We start from the raw sequence: 26,315 nt of genomic DNA, 5'->3' as shown, positions 1-26,315 counted from the left end.
ATGCGGGGAGGGCCATCTGCTTTCCTCAATTCACCAGTTCAAATGGCTGATCTCTTCCAAAAACACCCTCACAGACACATCCAGAAATCGTGTCCGAGCAGATATTTGAGCACCCCTTGGCCAAGTGAAGTTGACATAAAATTATTCATCACACACATGTTGCCAGTGCATGTCCTCACATCATGTTAACATTTTTTCAACTTTTAATGATGGTTCCTCCCTCTTTAGATAAACATTTTCACACAGAGACAGTATGTATGTATGTATGTATGTATGTATGTATTTATTTTGAGACAGAGTCTCATACTGTCACCCAGGCTGGAGTGCAATGGTGTGATCTCGGCTCACTGCAACCTCCGCCTCTCGGGTTCACACAATTCTTCTGCCTCAGCCTCCTGAGTAACTGGGGTTACAAGTGTGCACCACCATGCCTGGCAGATTTTTTGTATTTTTAGTAGAGATGGGATTTCACTATATTGGCCAGACTGGTCTTGAACTCCTGACTTTGTAATCTGCCCACCTCGGCCTCCCAAAGTACTGGCATTACAGGCGTGCCCACCAGAGACAGTATTTTAATAAATTCCCAAGGTACTGCCTGTGCAGTGGAACATGCAAGCCACGGTGAGGTGCTGATGCCGGTTTCAGATAGTGCTCAGCTAACAGAGGCTCACAAACAAGCTTCGAATCTGTGTCTTACAAGCCATTGTGTACCAAACTTGGAAGATGTCAATGCCATGTAACTTTTTTAAACATTAGAGATCCTATAAAACACTGCCATGTTTTAAAAATCAAATGCATTTTTTAATCAAATAAATTCTAAATGTTTAACAATAGTAACTTGGAAAAAGTAGTTTAACAATAGTAACTTGGAAAAAAATAGTAACTTGGGAAAAACGAAGGGCAGGGAGAGGTGGGGTGAAGAGGATATGGAACTTTCATTTAATAGTTGGTATATTTTTGTATCATTTGACATTTTACAGTGAGTTTATTCCTTTAAAAACTGTGCCTAGGTTCTACTCCTGGGAAGACAGGAAAAACAAAACAAACAAACAAACAAAAAACCTGGGCCTAGGGAATAGCTTAGTGGATAAATATGCATAGTCAGTAAGCCAGATTGTATGAGTCCAAATCCCAGAACTGTCACTTATTAAGTATATGACCACTAGTAAATCGCTCAACCTTTCTGAGTCCCAGTTTCCTCTTATCTAAATGGGGAAAATAATTATAGTATCCACCTCATAGGGTTATTGTGTGTGCTTAAATGAATTAATATACGTAAAGTACTTAGAAAAACTCATAGTGCATAGTGAGGACTTTATCACTATTACCTTTTATTATAATTAAGGTATATTAAAGTAAGGTCCACTCCTGCAACTAGTATTTAAGATGAGGAACTAGTCTGCTGTTTCTTTGCCCAGCTTCTGATGCCTCAAGAATCAGCTTGAAACTTTTGCTATTTCTTGCATCATACAAATTCTCTGGATAGAATGAGTTTGGTGTTGCCCATGACCAGCTTCCATCAATGGGTCTCCTTGGACATTGAAACCATTTTGGACTGAATCTTAAGAGTTTCTTCACCCACTCAGACTTCACTTAATTGCCTTTCAGGGCATGACACAGAGTAAGTAACTGTTATGGCACCAGCACCAACAGTTGCTACTTTATCATCACAGAGTTTACTCTTCACTGTAAATTATTTTCAAACTCCTTCTTTCCCCCTGCCTACCAGCATAAATCCACATTAAGGTTTTTCTGTCTTCCTATAGCATGAAAAATCTAGGTAGGAGACTTAAGGCAATTTGGTAGATATAGCCCCTGGGTGTCTGTGTTCATTTGTCACATGCTGATGTACTACTGGAGACTTATAAGCATCAGTGTATCTATTTCTTGTTCACATGTGCCTTCACTGGGGGAAAATAGTCCATAGAAGCTTTATTGACAATAAAAATTCATTAAAAATTTAATATTCCGATTCTATTAATTATTTTTCAATATAAAACATTGTAAACGATGTTTCCATCTTTTCATGACACTTAATCCAGTGGGTTTCAATTGGAAGTGGACAAAAGAGTATTCAGTGGAGTGTTCTCGCTAGAGAGCACTTTTGGATAATGGAGTGAAGGTCCTTTTCACACCTCCTACAGAGGGATCTAGATTTGCAAAGAGCTAAGCGGATTAGAATTCACGGCAAGTGTGTCATGGAAACAGCATTTTTAGACACCAGCCAATTTATGGGGAAAAGGGAGAGAGAGCAATGTGCTTAAATAGCACGTTGTTGATATGCAAATACGATCATGTAGTTCAGGCCTAAAACGATTTAGTAATTTCACATCCCCTCTAAGGCAAAAACCTTACTTTTCCCAGGACGTTAAAAACTCCCTCATAATCCAGGTCCCACATATCTCTCAGGCCTCAACTTCCATCACTCTTCTGTGTGACCCAGATGTCCTAAATGATATGGAGCTTCAAGAATGATTCTGTATCACTTCATTTTCTCTTCTGTGTGACCCAGATGTCCTAAATGATACGGAGCTTCAAGAATGATTTTGTATCACTTCATTTTCTAAGTCTTTGCCCATGCTTTCCCCTCCTTAGGGAAAAGCACCCCTTTAAAAAAATTTATTTAGCTGCCAATTGCTCATCCTGTAAGGGTTTGTTCACATAACACTCCTTCTGTGGAAGGCTTATTGACTTCCCTACCTGCTGTGATAACGCATGTTTTCCAAAGACCGTCACAACGGTACCTCCCGACTTGCATCTTCTTCTTACAACATAGCTTTGACCTTCCTCCTCTCCAAATGTGGGGTCTATGTTCCTTTACCTTGAATCTGGGCAATGGTGAAAGTGTTGCTTTGTGACTTTTGAGGGTAGCTCATGAAAGGAGACACAGCTTCTGCCTGATTCTTTGGGGACACCAGCCCTTGGAACTCAGCCAGCATCCTGTGAGGAAGCCCAGGCTCCATAGAAAGGCCATGTGTAGATGTTTTGGCCTATAGCCCTAGCTGTGGTCCCATCTCACAGGCAGCATCAACCTCCAGACATAGGAATGAATGATGCTTCATCTAATTTTTTCAAGAAGACCTAGTTTGCTGCTGCTGTTTTAATTGGAGAACGGTATTAGGAACCCAGATGTGCATGGTAGGTGTGTTCATTGTTACTGGGGTGGGTCATGTTTAAAGAAATACTCACTCTGGCCAGACTCAGTGGCTCACGCCTGTAATCCCAGCACTTGGGGAGGCCAACGTGGGTGGATCACAACGTCAGGAGTTCGAGACCAGCCTGGCCAACATGGCGAAACCCCATCTTTACTAAAAATACAAAAATTAGCCAGGTGTGGTGGTGCGCATCTGTGATCCCTGCTGCTCAGGAGGCTGAGGCAGGAGAATCACTTGAACTCAGGAGGTGGAGGTTGCAGTGAGCTGAGATCATGCCATTGCACTCCAGCTTGTGTGACATAGTAAGAGTCTGTCCCAAGAACAAAGAAAAAAAGAAAAGAAATATTCAGTCTGTGTGAGATGAAGTGAGGCATGCATTGGTACTTCATGTGCTCCCACTCTATATCTAAATTTAACTATAATTGTTAGATGTTCTGGCTTGTAGTTGCGGCCATTTTCTTGTTTCACTAACAATGGATCTTTCTCTTTTAAAATTATTTTTATTCTTGTCAGTGGATTTTCTTGCAGCGTTCTCTCTTTCCAAGCTTTTCTTACATTCACCTTGGGACTTTGCAAGAAACATAGCTTTCTAACTATAGCGTCTATAAGCATATATCAAGACAGCTCAAATTTCCTGAGAAATATACAGATCTTCATCTCATATGCTTTGTTTTACATCTCATGTAAAACGTCTTCGTTTAACATCTTTGTTTTACATCTCGTGTAAGATCTGCAACTCATATGCTTTGTTTTACTATTAAACCTGCCTGCCTTATCCTTGGGAGTGAGAAACATTTTTATAGTATGTAGATCTGCTCTTTCCAATTGCTTGACAACTGGGGAAATAAATTGAAGTGTTTCTAGCATATTTAACTTAACTCTAAGCAAAGCCTGATCATTTTGGGCCTGTGACTCCTATCGACTGCGTATCTTCTGATTCCAATGTCAGAGCTAAGTGGTCTGTTTAAATCTTTACTGGGGGCTTTTAACTGCCTGTTTATGTAATATCTATGTAATGTTTGTCCAATTTTATGTACTTGAACACTTTTATCTTAATTTTTGGATAAGGAAAAAAGGGAAGTCAGTATCCAGTCTTAAGGGTAAATACAATACTAATGAGTGTATTAGTCCTTTCCCTCCGCACTCCCATATAAATTGAAGTACACAGTCAATTCTGCATGTGGAAAGTCTCCAAGGAAGTTAACTGAGCTCAGTGTTGGGGCCAAACAGCCTTTCTGACTGCTCATCGAGAAATCCCCATCAGTATTTGGAAGGTGACCTGGTTCCTAAAGATAGACACTCAAGGTAAAATTAGTTCTATTTATAGTGAAAGACTTGCCTCAGGAAGGGACTCAGCTTTAATGGGTCCTTTCCTTGTGTGAATTGGTGTCTCCTGGAAAGCCCTGAAACTACACACGTTCTCCTGGGTAAATGTGGGTTTAAAAGGAAAGAGACATATTTTTAAAGATCTGCCCAGGATATTGACCCCAGCACTGTCATTTTTAGAATGGATGCTTTAAAAGCTGGCATAATCTATCCCATGCTCCCTTTTCCCCCTGCCTTGATGGCTGGGAGTGTCCCAGAGAGGAGTCATGGCTATTTTTGTGTGTGTTGAGACTCAGCTCAGTAGCAACTAGCAGGTTCTCTGAGTATAGCTAAGGAACTCTGAAGAAGGCCCTCAGCCTCTTGGACAGAAGCAGCATAGGCTGTACCCGCTGAAAGTGTCCCCAGACCCTCTAAATTCTTCCTTCCTAACTCAACCCCCGTCTCTTTTATTTTTCTCCCTTGCATGGAGTACACCCTATTTGCATCTGTTTTTTAATTTATTTACATCCCATAAATACTGTGATAATTCTGCAGCAAATCTCTACGTAGGATAATAAGGCCCTGAAAAAAGGTAAGTAGATATGGCTGCTCTTAACACAGACTCCAGAGCCTTTGGGGTACTGGGAAGCACAGCGCGTAGAATTTGGAGCCTTGGACATCAGCAGAAACAGAACGTCACCTGCCTGCAGTTGCTCTGGTTGCTGCCAGTTAATAAAAGGGCAGCGTGAAGTCTTCCTGGGATGTTGTTTCTACACTATGCGCCACTATTAGAGAGCCACAGACTGCTCTGTGTGGCCTCCCCTGAGATTCAGAGATCAGCTCCCACCCAAAGAGTGCGAGCTTGGACCATGCTCTCGCCAAGTGCTACAACCTGGGGATGGAGAGGCCTTCCTAACATCGCTTGAAAATACTCCCCAGGGGATCTTGGATTCGCCCTATAGCATCGTCTATGGTTCTTTGAATTGCAGAGAGACAGGAGAAGATAGGACACAGCTTGCATTTGTCCTGGATCTATTTCCTGGGAAAGGCATATTAGAAACCACTTGCTCATTTTACTCAATCTTCTTTTTTTGTTTTCCATTTTTGGCCTCCAGTAGCCTGTGGGACAACATATCACATCAGTAACAATGGCTAGCAATAGAAGAGATCCTTCCCAGGACTGGAGCAGGTGGAGAGCAAATTTGTCTCCTCAAGAACATGTATTGAAATATCTGAGGCAGAGGTATATATCGTTTTCAAAACTCCCTAGATGATTTTGATGTACACACCTTTTCAACTCTTCATTACTTTGTCATTTTAGGCTCCACACTGGCATTTCTGACATTACTCTAATAAGTAAAATTTGAATAATAAATATTTTACAAAGCTCTTCATTAACCTGCACTCCAAATTGAAGGGGAGAAGTCATTCTTTTATCCATCCTCTCCCCCTTGCTGATTTGTTTGCAGAATACAGGTGCACAGTATTTTATTTTATAAAGAAATAACAATTTCTTTATTTGAAAAAGTACTACCTAGATAAAAGATGTATAATGAAGTTGCCAGAGTGTGATGTGGCCACAGCTGTACGCAATATACATTGGTAAGCTCTTAAATCGTGGGATCTGGAATAACATAGTGCCATTCGCAGAAAATTGAAGTAGTAATTGTGCTCACCGATTGTATGAAAAGTGAAAACGGTGCTGTTATACAGAAAGGTGAATTATATTGCTCTCTGCTTAGAGAGCTGCTATGCTAAATTAAACCTGACACTAGGCCTAAGGGGATTGCATCATTTGAGGAAAAAAAAAAACACACACACACACACAACAGGTAAACCCTGACAATTCTCATCCTCTTTCTGTTTTTCCTTTGTTGCCATTTGTTCTGGGAACAAGGGTATAATATTTCTCAGAAGTTCATTCCTGGCACAAGGGTCTAGGCCAGGCCATAAGCTCATCTCAGCTTCATTCAATTCCTGGCCATTCATGGATCCCTCTGTCTCACCTGGTCTGGTAACTGGCTTCTGAGGGAATCCCCTGTGAGGTTTGAGCTACCCAGTCCTGAGAGCTTGGGCCAGTAATTTTCCATTTCTAGGCCTCAGTTGTCTTAATTCAATGTCAAGAAATTTTGGTTAAGAAATGAAGAGTTGAAGAAACAAATCAGATTTTTAAAAATAAAAGAGCTCTTCTAGAGCTACCAGTCAATGGTTCTAAGACAATTGTGTCCTTTCTGAGGTCTTTAGCACGAAGCCACTAGAGTAACACGTTTTCATTTCAAGAGAGAATCCAGTGACATTGCCCCTGACCTCACCCTTCCGGAAAACCACTTGGCAACTCAACACCAAGAGCTTCTGGCTCTTAGCAACCTATTTCATTTCTTGATGCTGTTTACTGTTGAAACTCCACATGTCCAGGGATCCAGATTTCTGGGTTAAAGAATTATAAGATGATTACAGCTGGAAGTTGGACCAAAGCTAGAGTAAGCAGCCACATGCCTGGTCTTTTCCATGCTCAAGGCTACCTCCCTTCAGGTGACCATGTCTTCACCTGGATTACCAAATTTGAAATCAAATTCCCCTCTAGTCTCTAAAGAATTTAAATTGGGCATCACAGAGCTATGGATGCTCTCTTGCTCCAGCTTAGCAGCAATGGAGGCAGCAGGAGCCTGCAGCACAGAACAAACTCACTCCTCCAGTAGCAGCCTTAGCCTGGCTTGGGACCAGGAACTGAATATGGGCTCTAACAGTTCTATGGTGCTATGAATCTGAAATGTTATTACTGTGTTTTTCATGGCATGTGAAATTACATTCTAGCTCACCAACTGGTCTGAGATTGCCCTCGACAAAGAGATGTTACTTCTCACTCAATTCCCTGTTAGGAGCACAATAGCACTAAAATAAATAAACAGATGAGCTTGGTTTCAGAAGGCCTAGATCTGAATCTTGGATGAGTCACTTAGGGGTTCCATAAACTTCAGTTTCCTGATCTGATCTGCCTTGGCCAGCACACAGGTCAAGCAGTTTGTGCTAGACACACAGTAAGTGATGGTCACAGCACATCAGGGAGTGTGGTAGCAGCAGGCTCTGCCTTTCCCAGTCCCTCATTTCTCTTTGACTTCCTAGGGTGTCATAGTTACTATAGCACATGATGTGGAGAATGCTAGAAGAGCAGTTGGGTGAAGCAGGGCCACCAAATATCCTTGCCTCCTGGAGACCTCTGGAAACCCCAGTGAGTGTGGTCTGAGGTTGGGCCTCCCACCATGCTTGCTCCTCTCAGTCCTACCCAGCACTGCCTCTCAAGCCTAGCTCAGGGCCCTGAAACTCCCCCTTGGGGCTTCCCTTCTCCCCAGCCCTCCCTCTTGGTGCCCTTCCTGGCTACCATGGTAACAGGTTCCAGGGTAACAAAGGAGGGAGCTGGGTCCTGTTTCCTCCCAGTCCTGCCAATAAGGATTCTCAGATCGTAGACACTGAATTGTCACGCACCTAATTGTGCTGTTTCTGTGTTCTCACCAGGGCTGAGCTCGAACTGCCACCTCTGCCAGCAGGACCATGTGTACCAGCTTGACCACTTGTGAGTGGAAGAAAGTCTTCTATGAGAAGATGGAGGTGGCAAAGCCAGCAGACAGTTGGGAGCTCATCATAGACCCCAACCTCAAGCCCAGTGAGCTAGCCCCTGGCTGGAAGCAGTATGTGGAGCAGCATGCCTCAGGCAGGTGAGAGGCTCAGTGGGGAGGGACCTTGAAGACAGCCCATGGGTCACAGCTGTGGGGTACTTTCCAAGGAGAGATAGAGCCCGTCCCTGGGGCAGGCTCATTCTGGTGTCGGCTCAGATGGGGGAAAAAGACAAAGAACAGCCGGCTGGGTCACAGAGGTCTTGGTTTGAATCCTAGCAATACCACTGACTCCCTGGGTGACCCTGAGCAAGTTATGGTCTATCTTTTGGTCTTAGTTGTCCACATTAAATGAAGAGCTGTAATATCTTCTACGTCCTTGCAATCTCTGACATTTAAAGAGCGAGTTGGAACTAAAGGAAAGAAGCTATGAGTTCCATTGGGGAAAGCCTTAACCTAGAAGTTGGGGGGTTGTGGGGGATGCAGCTATGCTCTGGTCCTAGATATGTTTAGTGAATTAATCCAAATTGATCTGAATACAGAAATATTTATTGACCACCTGCTATGTGCTATGAACTGCCTCTTTATAGCTAAGTAGCCCTGTAAACTTGGCAAGTCTGTTTCCCTTTCTGGCTCTCAGTTTTTATATTTACAAAATGAGGGGGTTGGTCTTAGATCATCGATCCTACCCACTCTAGCTCTATTATCTATGTACCTGTGATAAAAAGATTTAACTCTGAGCAAAACCTTCTTTAGGAACTTAGAGCCCATGGTCCCACTCTTTATAGGAACTGCACATCCAGCTCAGTGCAAAGAGTCCTTGAGGCCAAGGGGACAAGGCCGTCTAAAGTCCACATGCCTTTCCTCCTTTTAGATCATGATTTGGGACTGGGACTACAGAAATCCCTCAAGTCTTGTGGTAGTTTGGGCAGGGATTTCTGTAGTCCCAGTTCCAAATCATGATCTAAAAGGCCATCTATAGGGTCTGTGCAGGACTTTTTCCTGTGTCCTTTGATTCAAGAGAGGCCAATAGGTGACTGTGCTTTGGAGATGTAGCCAGAACACGGACACAAAGGCTGGGCTGTTCACACGTGTATGTGTTTGAAGCTTCTCGTGGTACAGAATGGTGCTGAGGATGGGAACAGAGGAGGCAAGATGTGGGTAGGGAGCTCACATTTGTACTTTTGCCCCAAGACCTGGAATTATTGGAGTAAACCTGGCTTGTGGACCAAAAAAAACACACAGAAAGCCAGAGGTTGGCTGATTCATGTCAGTTCCATCAATTCAAGAAGCATCTGTTGGGTACCTATTATGTGCTGGGCACTGGCTCTGCCTCTAACTACCTGTGTGTACATGGATGCCTCTCTTACTATCTGTGCATCAGTCTCTCCTCAGTGAAATAAAGGGCTGACTAGATGCTTCTTAAGCTCCCCTGTCCCCAGATCTGATATTTTTGAATTTAAGATGTGAGGCCTGGTTTGATGGAGGTGAAGCAACTCTGGGTTGGCTTGATGTAAAAAGGTGTAGAAGGAGACTGAAAACATAAAGCATTTGAACTGCCTGCTGGGAGAGATGGCAGAGGCCTGGAAACTTGAGTGCCTGGGATCCAGAGTTTAGGGGCTGAGCTCAGCAAACTTATGTCTCCTCTTGCCTCAGGGATAACCTCCTCTTACTCCTGGCTGGTGACTTGTGGCTCCCAGCTGGCCTCAGGAAGGGCTGAAGAACTGTTGCCCATGAGCTTATTTGTGCACAGGTTTACTGTCTCTAAACAGTCAGATGCCCTGCAGCTCTCGCCCAGCATTGGGGGCGGGGTAACCTCTCCTGGTTCAGTACCAACTAGGTTCCTCTGACCTGCCAACCCCGACTTGGGCCATTCTGGGTACTGTTCTATGCTCATGTGATCAGGCTTTCAAGGGTCAGGGACTGGCTTGGCCTCGTCTCTATCCCACAGCCTGGGTTGAGTGGTGTTTGGCATATGGTAGGTGTTGAGTGGTGTCTGTTGGATTGAATTGAGTTCCTCAACAGAAGTCCTTCAAGGCCATCATACAATGGATCCAGAAAGGGCCAGTGATGAGGGCAGGGTCACCTCAGTGGATGGACCGCCCGTGAAGCCTCTGGAACAGAGGCCTGGAGGAGGCTCATCTCAGGGAAGGAAAGAACTGCCCTGGAGGTAAGGAGGTGCATCACTGAAGTGTGCAGGCAGTGGTGGGGTGGAATGAGTGGGGCTGGCCTAGATGAGCCCCAGGCTACCACCCACCACACTTCCTGAGGCTGGGACTCCAGAAAACCCAGGTTAGGCCAAGTGGCCTGTGTGCATGTAAGAGAGAGAGACAAAGCATGTGTGTGTGTGTCTGTGTGTGTGAGGAGTGGCAATGGGAATGAGTACCCACTTTTCCAGTCCCCACTGCAGGGCTAGAGGGGGATCTAGAGATGACTTGTCAAGAGACTGGGGAGCGTTCTTTGTGAAGATGTAGTAACTAAACTTGGTAGTTCCTCCCAAAGCCAGTTGATCCTACCCATCCCGTCATTCTCAGTGGCATACTGAGCACCTACAGTGTGCCAGGGTCTGTGCTTGGCACAAGTAGAGGCGTCTCTTCTCCCCAGAGTACACAAGATGCGTGAGTTAGGTGGTGTATGTCATCCTTCTTATTAGAGTTGCAGGAGGTCACAGAGGAAGGACCCTTATTGAACGCCAATATACTTCATTTCACACATGAGAAATGAAGCCCAGAGAAGGGGAATGACCCTGCACAGCGCCCAGGTGCAAGACCTGAGTGCATTGGGCTCGGGGGTAGCTGAGACCGCAGGAGGCACGCTCTAGAGCACTGCTGGGTGCCAGATGGCTTGGGCACTGGCTCCTGAGGATGCTGCTTGGGTCCCAGGGGTGCTCACCCAGGAGGAGGCGATAGCAGGCAGGCCTTGGAGTGCTAATGAATCCACAGGGCAGTAAACACTCTGCCTCCATCTCCAAGCACAGGCACACAGGCCTTTTTCCCCCCTCAGAGCTCCTCAGGGCGGGCTGTCTCTGGGAGGCCCACCTTCTCCACCCCTCCTTCTCCTCCCGGCAGGTTCCATTGCTCCTGGTGCTGGCACACCTGGCAGTCTGCCCACGTGGTCATCCTCTTTCATATGCATCTGGACCGTGCCCGGCGGATGGGCTCGGTGCGCATGCGTGTCTTCAAGCAGCTGTGCTATGAGTGCGGCACGGCGAGGCAGGACGAGTCCAGCATGCTGGAGGAGAACATCGAGGGCCTAGTGGACAACCTCATCACCAGCCTGCGCGAGCAGTGCTACGACGAGGACGGTGGCCAGTACCGCATCCACGTGGCCAGCCGCCCGGACAGCGGGCCACATCGTACAGAGTTCTGCGAAGCCTGCCAGGAGGGTATCGTGCACTGGAAGCCCAGCGAGAAGCTGCTGGAGGAGGAGGCGACCGCCTACACCTTCTCTGAAGCCTCCAAGCCGAGGGCCCAGGCAGGATCCGGTTATAATTTCTTGTCTCTTCGTTGGTGCCTCTTCTGGGCCTCTCTCTGCCTGCTCGCTGTCTACCTGCAGTTCTCCTTCCGCAGCCCTGCCTTCCTTTAGTGGAGCTGGTTAAGCGTGGGAGAGGACACACGGGCTTGAGAGTGGGGAGGACACAGTCTGATCTTGATCCTGCTACAGATTCAGCATATGACTGGACAGCCCGGTCACCTCTCTGGGCCTCAGTTTATGCATCTGTGGAATGAGGGGATTGCATTAGAAGATATGTAATGATTCTTTCATTGGATGTGGCAATAAAGGGGGGAAGGGGAAAAGGGTGTAATAAAGGTTTTAGAGCTTGCCAAGATTGGTGCTAGTACTAAGTCAATCTGCTTCCTTTCCCTCTTCCACCTCCATCTCTACCTCTCCTTATGCTTCATTATCATCCCCCATTATGACCCCATTAGATTCTGTCTTAACACTGCCTCGTCCTCAAACTCACATTCAGCTGCCTCTGCCCATCCTGGCTTGCTTCCTTTTGGAGAGGGCAGTGGCCCCATTCAAGGCTTAGGGACAAGGTACCTGGTCCTCTCCTGGAAAGCCTGCTCCCATCGTTCTGAAACTTAGTTTTTTTACCCTGGTTCTAGGGTCTGCTTGGCTGGAATTGTCTAGAGCTGCACTGTCCAATATGTTGGCCGCTAGCCATATATGGCTATTTCAATTTAAATTAATTAGAATGAAATAACATTAACAATTCAGTTCCTCAGTCACATCAGCCACATATCAAGTGCACAGTACCCATATGTGGCCAGTGGCTAACATATTGCAATGTACAGATATAGAACGTCATTACAGAAATTTCTGTTGGTGAACTCCGGTCCAGAACTTGAAATTCCCACTTAAATGTATGTGGACTTCTACCACTAAGAGGTGGGCACAGGTTTAAAGGTGTAACATGAAGCCTTCTGGGGGCAGGTAAAGGTGGGGTGAGGTGTGATAAAGGTAGATAAATACTGTAAATAGATGACCTCTGTGCTCATGGGTCTCTGTTGAGTAGCATCTGCAGGTCCTTTTATTGTCTTACCTTATTTCCTGGGAGGATATGGAAAGTGGGTCTGGGCTGGGTGTGGTGGCTCACGCCTGTAATCCCAGCACTTTGAGAGGCCAAGGTGGGCAGATCATGAGGTCAGGAGTTTGAGACTAGCCTGACCAACATGGTGAAACCCTGCCTTTACTAAAAATACAAAAATTACCTGGGCCTGATGGCCAACATGGTGAAACCCTGTCTCTACTAAAAATACAAAAATTAGCTGGGTGTGGTGGGGCACACCTGTAGTCCCAGCTACTTGGGAGACTGAGGCAGGAGAATTGCTTGAACCTGGGAGGTGGAGGTTGTAGCGAGCCAAGATTGCACCACTGCACTCCAGCTTGGGTGACAGAGCAAGACTCTGTCTTGGTGGTGGGGGGTGGGGGTGTGGTGGAAGTGGGGGAGAAGGGGGCGGGGGAAGAAAGTGGGTCTGGTCAGCTAGGTCTGGGAAAGAAAGTAGACCATAGGAGTGGGGTGCCAATTGCTTACAGTCCCTTTGTAGGGTTCAGAGACCATAAATGCCACAGCTGTGTCTTTTTTTTTTTTTTTAAAGACGTGGTCTCATTCTGTTGTTCAGGCTGGACTGCAGTAGAGCCGTCACAGCTCACTGCAGCTTTGAACTCTCAGGCTCAAGTGATCCCTCACCTCAGCCTCACAAGTAGCTGGGACCACAGGGGCACCCCAACATACCTGGAATTACTGTATTTTTTTTTTTTTTTTTGGTAGAGATGGGGTTTTTTTCTACGTTGCCCAAGTTGGTCTCGAACTCCTGGGCTCCAATATCTGTCCTGCTCAGCCTCCTAAAGTGCTGGGATTATAGGCATGAGCCACCACTCCTGACCCATTGCTGTATCTTGAAGGAAATACAAGCCTGAGACAGAAAAGTGTGTCCAAGAATAGTTGTCAAGGAAATGGAAGGTTGAGATAAGTGTTGGAAACCAAGGTGGATTGCGAAGTAGGAGATGGAGAACAAGGAAAAGGGAAAACAAGATCAGGAGTATAGATGGCATAAAGACTATGCCTTCAGCAAGGCCACCTTCCTTATGGAGTATTAGGCTGGGCCTGTGTTTCTTGAGATGGGCAAGGTTATAAAATGTTTTAATTTAGGATGCTCCTCACGTGGGTTTCAGTGACTACTTCTCTTGGCAGTGCTCTCATAGGGAGTCAGTCGTAGATTGTGACGTCGCTAGCACTTCCTCATAAACTTTCTTGGTATCCTGTAGAATGTTATCAAAGCTGTGAAGTGTACTTGGGCTGGCAGAATGCTTCCAGAAGGCCCTGTGTTAGCCATCCACCATCCTGACCTGAACATGGAAGTCCATGCTGTGGCAGGCTTGGCTGCATGATGCCCTGATATCAGAGATGAGTCCCAGTCAGGCAACACTTAGCTGTAAGGAGGCTGCAAGGATCTCAGCAGAAGCACAACTTCTGGCTTTTCTTTTTCATTGAAAGTGGCCGTGCCCCAAAAGGCAGCTGGGGGACCTGCGGAAATTCATTGCAAGATGATAGCTCAGTGTGCGTGTCTTGGTTTGGTGGGTGCTTGGAGAGGAGACGGAAAGTGGGTCTGGTCAACTGGGTCTGGGATATGAAGCACATCACAGGGTGGATCATACACATGTTTTGTTTTGTTTTGTTGAGATGGAGTCTCACTCTGTTGCCCATGCTATAGTGCAGTGGCACGATCTCGACTCACTGCAACCTCCAGCTCCCGGGTTCAAGTGATTCTCCTGCCTCAGTCTCCTGATTAGCTGGGACTACAGGCATGCGCCATCATGCCTGGCTAATTTTTTGTGTTTTTAGTAGAAACAGGGTTTCACCATGTTGGCCAGGCTAGTCTTGAACTCCTGGCCTCAAGCAATCCGCCTCCCAAAGTGCTGGGATTACAGACATGAGCCACCAGCCCTGGCCCATACACATGTTTTAAAGTGTGTTTATACGTTCCTGTGCTCAGCGGAGATGTGGTAGGACATGGCACAACTAGCTACCCACGATGCAGGGAGATCCTTCTCTGTCATTCTGTATGAAAATACACTGTGGCAAATTTGATAGCCATCCTAGTTCCTGGAGATGGTGAGAGAAGGGGCAGATGAGGCAGATCTGCAGGTGTGGATCTTCCAGGTGAGAGCAGGGCTATGTGTCCCCATGCAGGGGAGGTCATGCCCAAGGGGAGGTGTAAGTGGAGGCAGACAGCACCTGTCCCCCAGCACCTTCCCCTTTGGGTAGTCCATGGGACCACCGCATCAAGGTAAATGCATTTGCTGTGCCCATTCCCTCAGGCATCGCTGTGAAGCGGGCAGTTTGACTCATGAGCTGGGGTCCGATGACACTGTGTTCATCATTGTCTGGAACTGGAAACAGAAACTCTCCTATTCACACCCTTAATTGTCCCCTGAGATTCACATCTGTCTACAGCCCACCTTCAGAGCCCCCAAGTGGGGCCTGAGAGCTGAAGGTGACGTTCAGGGATGGAGTGTTTGGTTAGATGTGCTCTCAGAGAGGGGCTGCTTTGCGTACTGTGCCCCACCTGCTATCTGTCTCCCCAGGCTGGCTTTACTCTTCTCCAGCGCTGGCAACGGAATCCTGGTGGCTCATCAGATTTCTCTGTGGACCTGCAAGAGCAAAGAACTAGGCAATCTGAAAGAACTTCTGCCTTTATTTGGTTGGGTTCAGCAAAAGGGTACAAGAAGAGCATCAGGCTGGAGTGGTTGTAAATTAGCAGGCACGTGAGGTTCTGGATTCACTTTTGTCAGCTGCAGAAGGTGCTCAGTGGGGCCAGTGCAGGGTGTATGCCCCTCGGGGCCATTGCCCACTGCAGGTGCATGGTGGTTTCTGGGAAAATGGACATCAAAGAGCCTGGGAGTCAAGTGATCTCCAGAGAACTTGGCCAACCCTGGGAATCTTAAGGAACATGAAGGGACAGGATTGGGATGAAGTGGCATCAGCAGCATCTCTTACTGAAATTGTGGTTGATGGCGGTAAGGATAAACAGCCAAGACTGTGTCAAGGGAGAGGTCATGCCTCAGAGGGTCAGCAAGGCTGGGGCATCTGTGGTGAGGACTGCGAGTTGGGTGATCATGAGCCACTGAAAATGGAAGTGAGGACAAGGGGGCTAGAACAGATGAAAAGAGATGGGATCTGGGAAAACGAAAGATAAACATATTCTACTTCTCCTTCTCTACCAGCTCATTTTCTCAGTATATAAATACACCTGTGTCTTTTCCATAGTTAACTAGAAAGACACTGCTCTGATTCCACATTCCCCTTGGACTATTCATTAAAAAGAAAATTCTTTCAAAATCAAGTTTCTCAAAGGAGTAGATTACATTTATCTCCATCTCTTTATTTACTCCTGAATCCATGGAAATCTCATTTTCATGTTTCTGAAACTGTCACTAAACACTCCCCTGCCAAACCATTAGCCACTTGTCTGTGGTCAGAGACTGCTGGCCGACCCCAGGCATTCTGATGATAGAGACACCCGGGCAATCCCTGGAATTCTAAGGGTAGAAACAACAGGGCGACCTCATGCATTCTAAAAATAGAGACTCATGGCCGACCACAGGCATTCTAATGGGAGACACTCCTCACTGATACTAGGCATTCTAATGATAGGGACACCTGGGTGACCTCAGACAATCTAATGATAGACACCTGAATGACCACAGGGCGTTCTAAGTTAGAGACAAACCGTTGGCCACTTGTCTGTAGTCATCTTACTTGATGTGCCTGCTGCATTTTATACTCCCTCCTTGAAGATTCCACAGCAGTACTTGCTCCTCCATCTGCTCTTTCATTTTTCTCTCCACTGTAATATTCTTTGTGGGAGCTTTTCCCTCACCCATCCTGGGAGTCTCGTCTCACTCTGCTCATGTTTTCTCGGTAACATACTCACTCATAATTTCCAGCATGTTCACCCCATAGGAACTCCTGGTCTTCATGGCTTCTCTAAGCATTTCCATGGAGCTCCAGGCCCACAGACCAATTGGCCTGTTCACAGAGCATTCCCATCAAAGGCAGCATGACTAAAGGTGGGCCTGTCACTTTGCCATCCAAACCCACTTCTGTTACTTCTCAGAAATCTGGGTAGTGTCCCCTGATCCTCTCTCATGGCCCTACCCCACCCCACAATAATTGGTCACCATGTCTCATATCCTGTTGATTGTTCTTCCCAAGTCCCTCTGGGGTTGGTCTCCTTTCTTTCCTTCCCCCTACTGCTGCCCAAATCCAATCATTTAGGGTCTCTTGCTTAGTAGCCTCCTTAATAATCTTTATGCCGATAGCCTCTTTCCTTACACTCCACTCTCCACTCTGCCACCGTCCCAGGGCGATTTTCTAATGATCATGTATGATGCACACAGTCCTGTGCTTGGACTCTTCCAGAGCTGCCTCCTGCCATTGGGTAAAACTTAGTCTCATTAGCCAGGTACACTTCATTTCCAGAAAATAATAAAAAATAACATTTGTGGAGAAGGAGATCCATAAACATTTGCTATTACAATTATTTACTGTGCATGAAATGCTATGCTAAGCACTTTTATGTGCATTACCTCATCGAATTCTGAAAACAATCCTTCGAGGCAGGTACTATTTTATCCCTATTCTACGGCTGAGGCTTAGAGAAGGTAAGAAACTGGCTCATGGCGACCTAGTTAGTAAGTCTCGGTGCTAACGTTGAAATCCAGGGTTGCCGTAACCCCAAAACGTGAGTTCTCAACCACTGTACCATCCTGCTACTGCAATTAAGCCAGTGCCCTTCAAATTCTACTGTTCCCTCTCTCTGGAACACCTTACCCCACTGGTTTTCAAACGTTTTTCCTTCAGTCTTGCTTGGTTTGAGCATTAGCTTTCCTGTGAGCCTTCTTTCACAGCCCCAGGCAGGGTTGGGATTTCACCACCTGAGGCTACCTCTGCTACTGCCCTTGGCGTGCTGTGTTGTCATTACTTGTTTGCAGGTGTATCTGCCCATCGCTGTCAGGTTTTTTAAAAATCTTTCTATCCTCAGCACCTGGCTTAGAGTAACTGTTTAATCAGAATGGCTCACTGATCAAGTTCTTGTCTTGTTAGATGCAATGTTCCCGATTACATCCTTCCTCTCCCTAAGAACAATGTTGTATATATTTCATGCACTGCAATACTTCATACCCCCAAGGTGGAAGGGAAGGAAATGTTGGCTCTGTGCTAGCTTTTATATTTAATTTCTGTTTAATAAAAACCCATGACATATACACTATAGTTATTCACACTTACAGAGGGGAAACTGAGGTTTTGTGAGATGTCCAGTTTTGTAAGCCTAGTGAGCTACTTAGTTTAAACCTGATACAGGAGCCCAGACTGCTAAGAAATACAAAATTAAATAAATCTATTTTTCTTTTTTTCTGATACAGGGTCTTGCTCTGTCACCCAAGCTGGAGTACAATGGTGCAATCTCAGTTCACTGCAACCTCTGCTTCCTGGGCTCAAATGACCCTCCCTCCTCAGCATTCCAAGTAGCTGGGACTACAGGCACCCCCCACCACACCCAGATATTTTTTGTACTTTTAGTAGAAACGAGGTTTCACCACGTTGCCCAGGCTGGTCTTGCACTCCTGAGCTCGAGCAATCTGCCCACCTCGGCCTCCCAAAGTGCTGGGATTGCAGGCATGAACCACCACACCCCGCCTAAATTAACCTATTTGAGCAACATGAACACGTATGGAGACGCAGCTCAGATAGTAGGCAAGGACCATGGCACCTTGCCTGGAGGGCAGAGTTACCCACCAACATCTGGATGACAACTGGACTTAAACCTAATATCCGAAGACAAAAAAAGGAAGTTAGACTTCTAGAAATCTAGATACAGATGTTTCTGAGAAATGCGCAAAAATTGTTTGCTACGATAGTTGACGAGAAATTCAGGAGAAGCTTGGCATGGTGGCTCACGCCTGTAATCCCAGCACTTGGCAAAGGCAAAGTGAGCAGACCACTTGATCACAGGAGTTCGAGACCAGCCTGGGCAACATGGTGAAACCCTGTCTCTACAAATGCAAAAATTGGCTAGGCATGGTGGTGTGTGCCTACATTCCCAGCTACTTGAGAGGCTGAGATGGGAAGGATCGCTTGAACCCAAGGGGCGGAGGTTGCAGTGAGCTGAGATTGTACCACTACACTCCAGCCTAGGCAGCAAAGCCAGACCCTGTCTCAAAAAAAAAAAAAAAAAGGTTTGGACAAGAACTCTTGTAGATGTTTGGTGTGAAATTATTCCAGTGATAATGTACCTTTGTTGCTTTAAGATAGAATAAATATTTGTTTCTCACCTCTTATGAGGCCTGTGTGACCTGTCAAGAGTGGCTTCTTATTTTTGTTTCTGTCTATATCATATAACTATATCTGTATTGTAGGTGTTGCAAGACAGTGCTTAATAACTCCCTTGTGAATCTTTGTGCTAATTTTGCACGGTTGAGTGAGAAAATACGGTTTTCACTGATTACTGGTTGGCAGTTGTTTGCAGAGTACCTGATGAAGAGGACAGCAAACTACACAAAAGAATGCTGTGCTGGTAGTTTACAAATCAGAGAACCAGTGCAACAATACAGTGGAATGAGGATGACGAACCCATTACCAACCTTGGAAAAACAAGGCAAGGAGTATGTTCTAAAGAATACAGCTGGATTTCTTTAATTTTCATTCATAGTTCAACATATATCTATTCTGGACTATTTTATTCTTGGCTTGTCCTAAGTTTCAGGACCACAAAGATAGTTAGACCTAGTCCCTGAATGGGAGAATTCAGCAGTCCCTCCATTCTGATCTTTTTCCACCTATCTTTTTTTCTCACTCACATAACTGAGAATCGTTTCAGTTTTCATCTTTAGGTACAGAAATAAATTATCTCTTTAAGTGCTCTGTGGGGAGTGGTAATCCAGGCTGCCAATCACAAAACTAATAACTTTAGCCAAATAACATAAAGCTTTGCTTATTTAATGCTGAAAATAAAGTCAACTAACTAATTTAATAACCAGTCTAACCAAACAATTTGTTTCTGGTCCCAACTGTTCACACATGCTGAATTCAATTGAGAACAGTTATAGTACTGATGGTTTCCCTTTTGCTTTTTTGTTTCCTTTTGTTTGTTTCTACAATAAAAATGAATTACATCTTTAGAAATATACATATATGCATATACATTATATGTAGTAGATTCGTTAAGCAAAGTTAAATGTTCCTAATAAGAGAAAATAAAGTATATGAAACCTTTGACTACATATGTATATGTGTGTGTATTCTCTTATCAAAGTAGGCATATAAAAGATGGGAAAAAGAGCAGCAGGCTCTGACACCTGGAATGGCCTGGCCCTCACAGCCAGGCTGCAGGTCTCTCCTGTTGTACATAAACAATTCCACAGAACACCAGCCTCATGCAAGGCCACTCTGTGATGATGACAGATCAAGGCAAGCCCGAGGCCACCTTATATAGTCACATCTGAATTCAGATAGAGACGTGAACATTGTCCAAACCACGATATGACTAAACAACCCTGTATCTTGGCCAGTATGAGTGGCTATTTCTTTACCAATCACAGCTTTAGCCTCATGCTTTTCTTTTCACCTTCTAGGGAAGATTCACTAAGTACCCAATCATAGAGTGATTCTCACTTTTTGACAGCAACCAATTCAGAACAAAGCCCCACTTAGGTGAACCTTCCTCCCAAACCAACTAACATATGCTCAAACGCCACAGTATATTTTAATACGCTCTTACTGAAATGCTTCGTGATTCTTGTGGGCATCCTCACTTGTAGCAAAGTGTCAAAAAAGAAAAAAACTCAGCTGTGTTCAGCGATGGGTACGTTCCTGGTGGTCTTTGGCTAAAGGTCATTGACAAAGGGATGTTATATTTCTTTTTCTAGTATCTGTGAGGCTCTCAGATGTCTCAATGAACCTGTATGAAATAAAATCATGAAGAAAAAATGTTTCTGACTGTAATATATTTAACAGAGAAATCAAAACAAAAAAATCAACCAAACTAAAATAAAATAAAATTAGAGTGTCTGGAAATTTTAAAAGCATGTTTTAAATTTTGGATTAAAATGAAACAAAATATTTGTGGCTGATCAAGAAATTAAGGAGAAGGAAAATCCTATGTGTAAAAATAATTTGTTTTGATGTTTCTTAATCTTTTAAACATTTATTTTACAGAATTGTTAGACCTTAAAAAATCATTTTCCTATTGAAAGTTGTGAAACAAATGTATATTTTAACCTATATTCTTATATTTATTTCAAATATTTGCATAAGCTATGAATTCTTTTGGTAAGTGGGAAGGAATCTAACATAAATTCTTCCCTGCCAAACTGGATTTCCAATGTTGTTAAAATAATTTACTATTTTATAATTAAATTCATAGAATACCACTCATACATTCTCTTTCACAAATTATATTAGACAAATGCATTGTATTCCATAATATTGATAAGAAGTTTAGTAATGAACTTTTAAACTTTACAGGTTTCTTTGTCCTCATCATTTTTAAACCAGTCCACTTTACTTTTGAGTTCTTTATTTTGCTTATTTTCTTCATTTTACTTAAAGTACTTCAGAGAGTAACATTTTCTGAGAGGGTACATAGATGGCATGCTTCTGTAGCTTTTACCCATAAAAAATGGCACAGCCAACCATTATATTCTTTTATCACACTTTTAACTTCTTTTCCTCTCAAAACTTAGAAGGCACTATTTCAATGTCTCTGGAATTTACTGTGGCAAAGTAAAATTCTGGTATCAACCTGATGTTCTTTTATTTTTCCACATTGCCTGATGCAATGATACACACACACACACACACACACCCCCCACACACACAAACATATGCAATAACTTCACAGAGCTTGTAAAGAATATAAGCTGGAGAGTTTTTAAGGCTTTTTTCTTGTTTTATTGTTTCTTGCAGTAACTTTGTCCACAGGCGAAAGAGACACTTCCTCTGATTCTTTAGATTGTTTTTACGTGTTTGAACTACAATTTTGCAGATGCTTAATGACATTTCTCGGCTGATTTTTATGGGGACATGGAACTGTGGGAGTTCGTTTAGAGATTATGTGGTATTTCTTCAGATTATTTGGTCTCAGACAAAGGGAGAAGGGAAATGCCAATTTTGCCCAAATTTTCTTTACCAGAAGAGAGGACTTGCAAAGGGAGTGGTAGAAAGGGGGCTTCACGCAGATGCAACCTCCCTCCATGACCATAGGAACATAGCAAAGCATTTTCTTTTCATGTTTTGCTACAGAACAAGTTGTGGGGATACTGCCTCTCTCACGGACTGGCGTGAAGATTCTCATTAGGAACTGACTTTGGAAGCTTCCTCTTTATATTCCATGCGAATTTAATCTGGAAGTTAGTGCAGTGACCAGATGCTCCGAGTGTGGGGACCTGGTGCAGTTCTAGAGGCAGGATAGAGATTTGCCCCCATCAACTGTCCTTCCACCTGTCTTCATCTCCAGATCCTGTCTGAGGATACAGGGGAAAAAATACATTTTCTCCTCTCAGTACAACAACTTCTGGTCACTAAAATGTGTGGGGATTTCTCCCCACCAATAGTCAACCGAGTCTCCAGCACATCTGCAGCCGGTTCTCTGGTGGGCACCCGCCGCGTGTCCTCTCATTCAGTTCAATTCTGACACTTCCTGCCAGGAGGAGATAGCACCAGATCCCACAGGCTGCGGGCTCAACCCCACAAAATCGTCCCCCACTTCAGATGTCAGTTACAAGCACGGGTTGCGGCCTGCACCTTTGGTGACCAGCCATAAATGGGAGTTTCTATCACTCCCTCCTAGCGTTTGATTAATTTGCTACAGTGGCTCACAGAACTCAGGGAAACATTGACATTTACTGGATTATTACAAAGGATATTTCAAGGATACAGATGAAGAGATGCATAGGGCGAGGCATGGAGGAAGGGTGGCAGAGCTCCCATGCCCTCTTTAGACACACCACTCTCCAGGAACCTCCACATTTTCAGCTATCCAGAAGCTTTCTAAATCCTATTTCTTTGATTTTTTTTTTCCCCAAGACAGAGTCTTGCTCTGTCACCCAGGCTGGAGTGCAGTGGCGTGATCTTGGCTCACTGAACCTCTGCCTCCTGGGTTCAAGTAATTCTCCTGCCTCAGCCTTCTGAGTAGCTGGGATACAGGCACGCACCACCATGCCTGGCTAAATTTTGTATTTTTAGTAGAGATGGGGTTTCACCATGTTGGGCAGGCTGGTCTCGAACTCCTGACCTTGTGATCTGCCCACTCCAGCCTCCCAAAGTGCTGGGATTACAGGCATGAGCCACCGTGCCCAGCCTTCTTTAAGTTTAATGGAAACTTTATTATGTATGTATGATTGATTAGATTATTGACCTCTGGTGATTAGCTCAACCTTCAGCCCCTCTCGTCTCCTAGAAGTTGGGTGGATAGAGCTAAAAATTCCAACTCTCTAACCTCGCCTTGGACTTTCTGGTGACTAACCTCCATCCTGAAGTTACCTAGGGGTTGCCAGCCATCAGTCATCTCATTTGCATGCAAAAGACACTCTTACTACTCCAGAGGTTTCAAGGATTTTCAGAGATATATATCAGAAAATGAAGACAAAGTCAAATATATATTTCACAATATCACACCCTGCCACTCCCAGCTTGGAAACATTAGTTTGTGCTTGCGTTCTAGGATTGGAGGAAATGGTCTTTTTCTCTTATTCCTGTAAGGAGCTTTTCTTTTGCATATGGAGATGCACAGATTGGTCCAAAATCAATCCTATCATGACTGCCACTATATAGTACATACATATCCAAACATTTGAGAAATTTGCTATTGAGCATCTGTGACTTCCAGTAAATACAGATCTGTCCCTACTTTGCATTTTTCCCATTGCACCAACAGAGAATTTGGAACGTTGGGGAGGTTTGGATAGTAGGTGCTTGGGTGGAGTTCACTATCTTGAACCTGAAGTTACTACTTCTAATTTGCCTTTTAAAAATCTACTCCTTTAAACCAACATAAATCTTAACTAAACAAGATGATTATAAATAAATAACTGATACAGATTTAGATGCATATTAGGTGATATTTAAATAATTTTTTTAAATTAGCATTTTATACTCATACATTTCTGGTTTTTAAAAGAGGTACTTTTCTAGCTGTGGAAGACCACTAGTTGTCTCATAATATCTGTTGTCCCTTTTCCCCACAAGAGTAAGATTTTAGCTGGACACAAGGCCTTGTAGAATAAAGACTACTTTTCCCAGACTCCTTTGCAGCTGGGTATGGCTATGTGACTAAATTCTGGCCAGTGGAGTATAAATTACACAGAAGTTGTATGTGAAAAATTTAGAAAAACTTTTTAAACAATGTTTAGATCGTCGATTGCTGTATAACCAACCATCCCAAAATTTAGTAACACAAAATGACAGTAATCATTTCCTCATCTCTTGTGGTTGCTGTGAGCCAGAAATATGGGAAGGTGTTCTGATTGTGGGTATTTTGTGGAATTGCAGTCAGACAGTGGCTGCAGTTGCAACCAGTGTTTAGGGCTGGCTGGGTAACTCTCTTCCTTCATTGGGTCTTGAGACTTCTCCAGGTAGTCTCTCCATATGGGCTTTTGGACTTCCTCACAGCATGGCCACCTTGGGGCAATTAAACTGGTCTAGCGGCTGAGAGCAATAAGAATGAATATTTCAGTAGGGAAAGCAGAAGTAAAAATTTATTTTATGACTTAGCTTGGAACTCACATAGTGTCAATCCTAATATAGCCTATTAATATAGTCTATTTATTAATCAAAACAGTCATAAAATCTGCCTAGTTTTAAAGACTGGGGGCAAAGACCCTACCTTTCAATAGAAGATATGTCAAAATCATATTGTAAGAAGAACATCACTATAATAATCATTGGAAAATATCACCTCCTATAGATAATGACCATGTGTTTCATTTTCATCTTTATTCTTTATTTTTCCTATCCTGCTGTCTCAACACAGATGTTACCATCTTTGATCATGGTCAAGCCCACACACAGCAGAGGAACAGAATAGAAGTTACCTTGGTAGCTAACATCATGTCTTATTAGCCCTGAACCATCAACCTGAAATTTTGTGTGAGGGAGAAATAAACTTCTCTGCTTTTAAAGCCATGGTTATTTATTTGTCATTTGAAGCTGAACATAACCACAGCTAGTGTATCAGGCTCGTCTCTCAGGTCATCACCTTGTACGCTGGCACTGTGGTCCAACGCAGAAGTGGTCACAGGGCACTGGTCCCATAGCACTATGTGTTGCGTCACTGGGCATTTTTACTGTTCCCTGTCCTCAAACACATGGATCTCCAAGCTTTCAATTCTTGGGCTCCCAGTCTTCACCAAAAGTTTGCTTATTCCCTTTATTTAAGCCCCACAACAAATACCATTCTTTAGGAAGTAGTCTTTGACACCCTGAGACAGCATTAAGGACATTGGAACATCATCTGGCACATTGCCACAACCTGTTTCTGGAGTCTGCACTTAATGAGTTCATCCTGTTCTGTATGATAGCTGTTAGCATATCTCCACACCTCCTGCTCTGTTATACATTTCTTGAGGGGAAGAAGCATTTTACTCTTATCTTTACGATCATCCTGCTTGGCTGTTTTCCAGTGCATTTATCTCAGAGTCTTGGTGTTCAATATGTTTAAATGTTTTTGTTCTATGAATCTCTGTTAAACTTTCTCTACAAAGAGATTTTTTTATTCATAATTTTGGTTTTTTTCCCCTAAAAAGCTCCCTACCCCATACCAAATTGTATATGTTCCAGGTCTCCAAATATCAAGATCCACTTCTTCCAGGAAGATACGAAATTGGAAATGCTCTCTAAGGAGCAAGTAGACTTTGATAGAAGGAGATGGGCACGAATGTATTGCATACAGATGGAACAAGACAAGCAGTTTGAGAGTGAAATCTGTGGACCATTTTAGAAAATGGTGAGCACATATGTTTTCTGAAGGGTGAAGCATCAGTGGGAAATAAAATTGAAGGAGAAGAAGTTGGAACTACATCCTTAAGGGCTTCAAAAACCTGCATAAGGAGTGTGGGTATTTTTTGGAAACAGTGATTTGTATTTGAAGTTTTGAAGGACAATGATATGATCAGATGTGTATTCAGAGTTGGACTCAGACCATACAGTATAGAATAAATTGGAAGAGACTAGGTTAGCAGTTAGTGGCAGATGAGAGTGGAGGGAAGGGCTGGATTGATGATGAGAAAGCTAGTTAGGAAGATTTTAAAACAGTTTACAGGAGACCTAATACGGTCCTGAATCAGAGTGGCAGCCCATTATGATGACAATGGAGAGAGACTAAGCAGAAATACACACCTAAAGAAGAATTTACAAGATCTGAGTAGTAAGATGTGGCTTCAAAAAGGCAGGACAGACAATAGTAAGACCAGAGGTTAAAGTCAATATGCATTCAACGTCTTGCAAGTATTTTGCATTAGTATTTTCCAGGCAATTTTCTAGGGAAGCCATGACAGGAAGGCAAGTTCTTTTTGATGTTTGTTTTTGGTTTTGGTTTTGTTTCTGGCAGAGTCTCACTCTGTCACCCAGGCTGGAGTGCAGTGATGCAATCATGGCTAGCTGCAGCCTCTATCTCCCAGGCTCAAGTGATCCTTCCACCTCAGCCTCCCAAGTAGCTGGGACTTACAGGTGCATGCCAAC

At 44.1% G+C, this 26,315-nt stretch overlaps 1 protein-coding gene and 1 long non-coding RNA gene across 2 annotated transcripts in view; one reads left to right on the top strand and one right to left on the bottom strand.

Annotated features, from left to right (window-relative positions):
* Positions 1-7,770, bottom strand: part of LOC119625803 (uncharacterized) — a 30,528-nt gene extending 22,758 nt beyond the window's left edge. The window contains exon 1 of the long non-coding RNA XR_005241945.2: positions 7,598-7,770. This is a non-coding gene — a long non-coding RNA (uncharacterized lncRNA). The remainder of the gene's footprint in view (positions 1-7,597) is intronic.
* RTP2 (receptor transporter protein 2) lies at positions 7,580-12,126 on the top strand. Its single transcript, XM_008009502.3, has 2 exons — positions 7,580-8,173; positions 11,140-12,126. The coding sequence occupies exons 1-2, from the start codon at positions 8,010-8,012 to the stop codon at positions 11,654-11,656; spliced, it is 681 nt and encodes a 226-aa protein (XP_008007693.2). The 5' UTR covers positions 7,580-8,009; the 3' UTR covers positions 11,657-12,126.
* The last annotated feature ends 14,189 nt before the right edge of the window (positions 12,127-26,315 follow it).

This window comes from Chlorocebus sabaeus, chromosome 15 (genome assembly GCF_047675955.1).
Source record: "Chlorocebus sabaeus isolate Y175 chromosome 15, mChlSab1.0.hap1, whole genome shotgun sequence".
NCBI lineage: Eukaryota > Metazoa > Chordata > Mammalia > Primates > Cercopithecidae > Chlorocebus > Chlorocebus sabaeus.
Note: the sequence above shows the minus strand (reverse complement) of the source record. Positions and strands in the feature narration are given on the sequence as shown.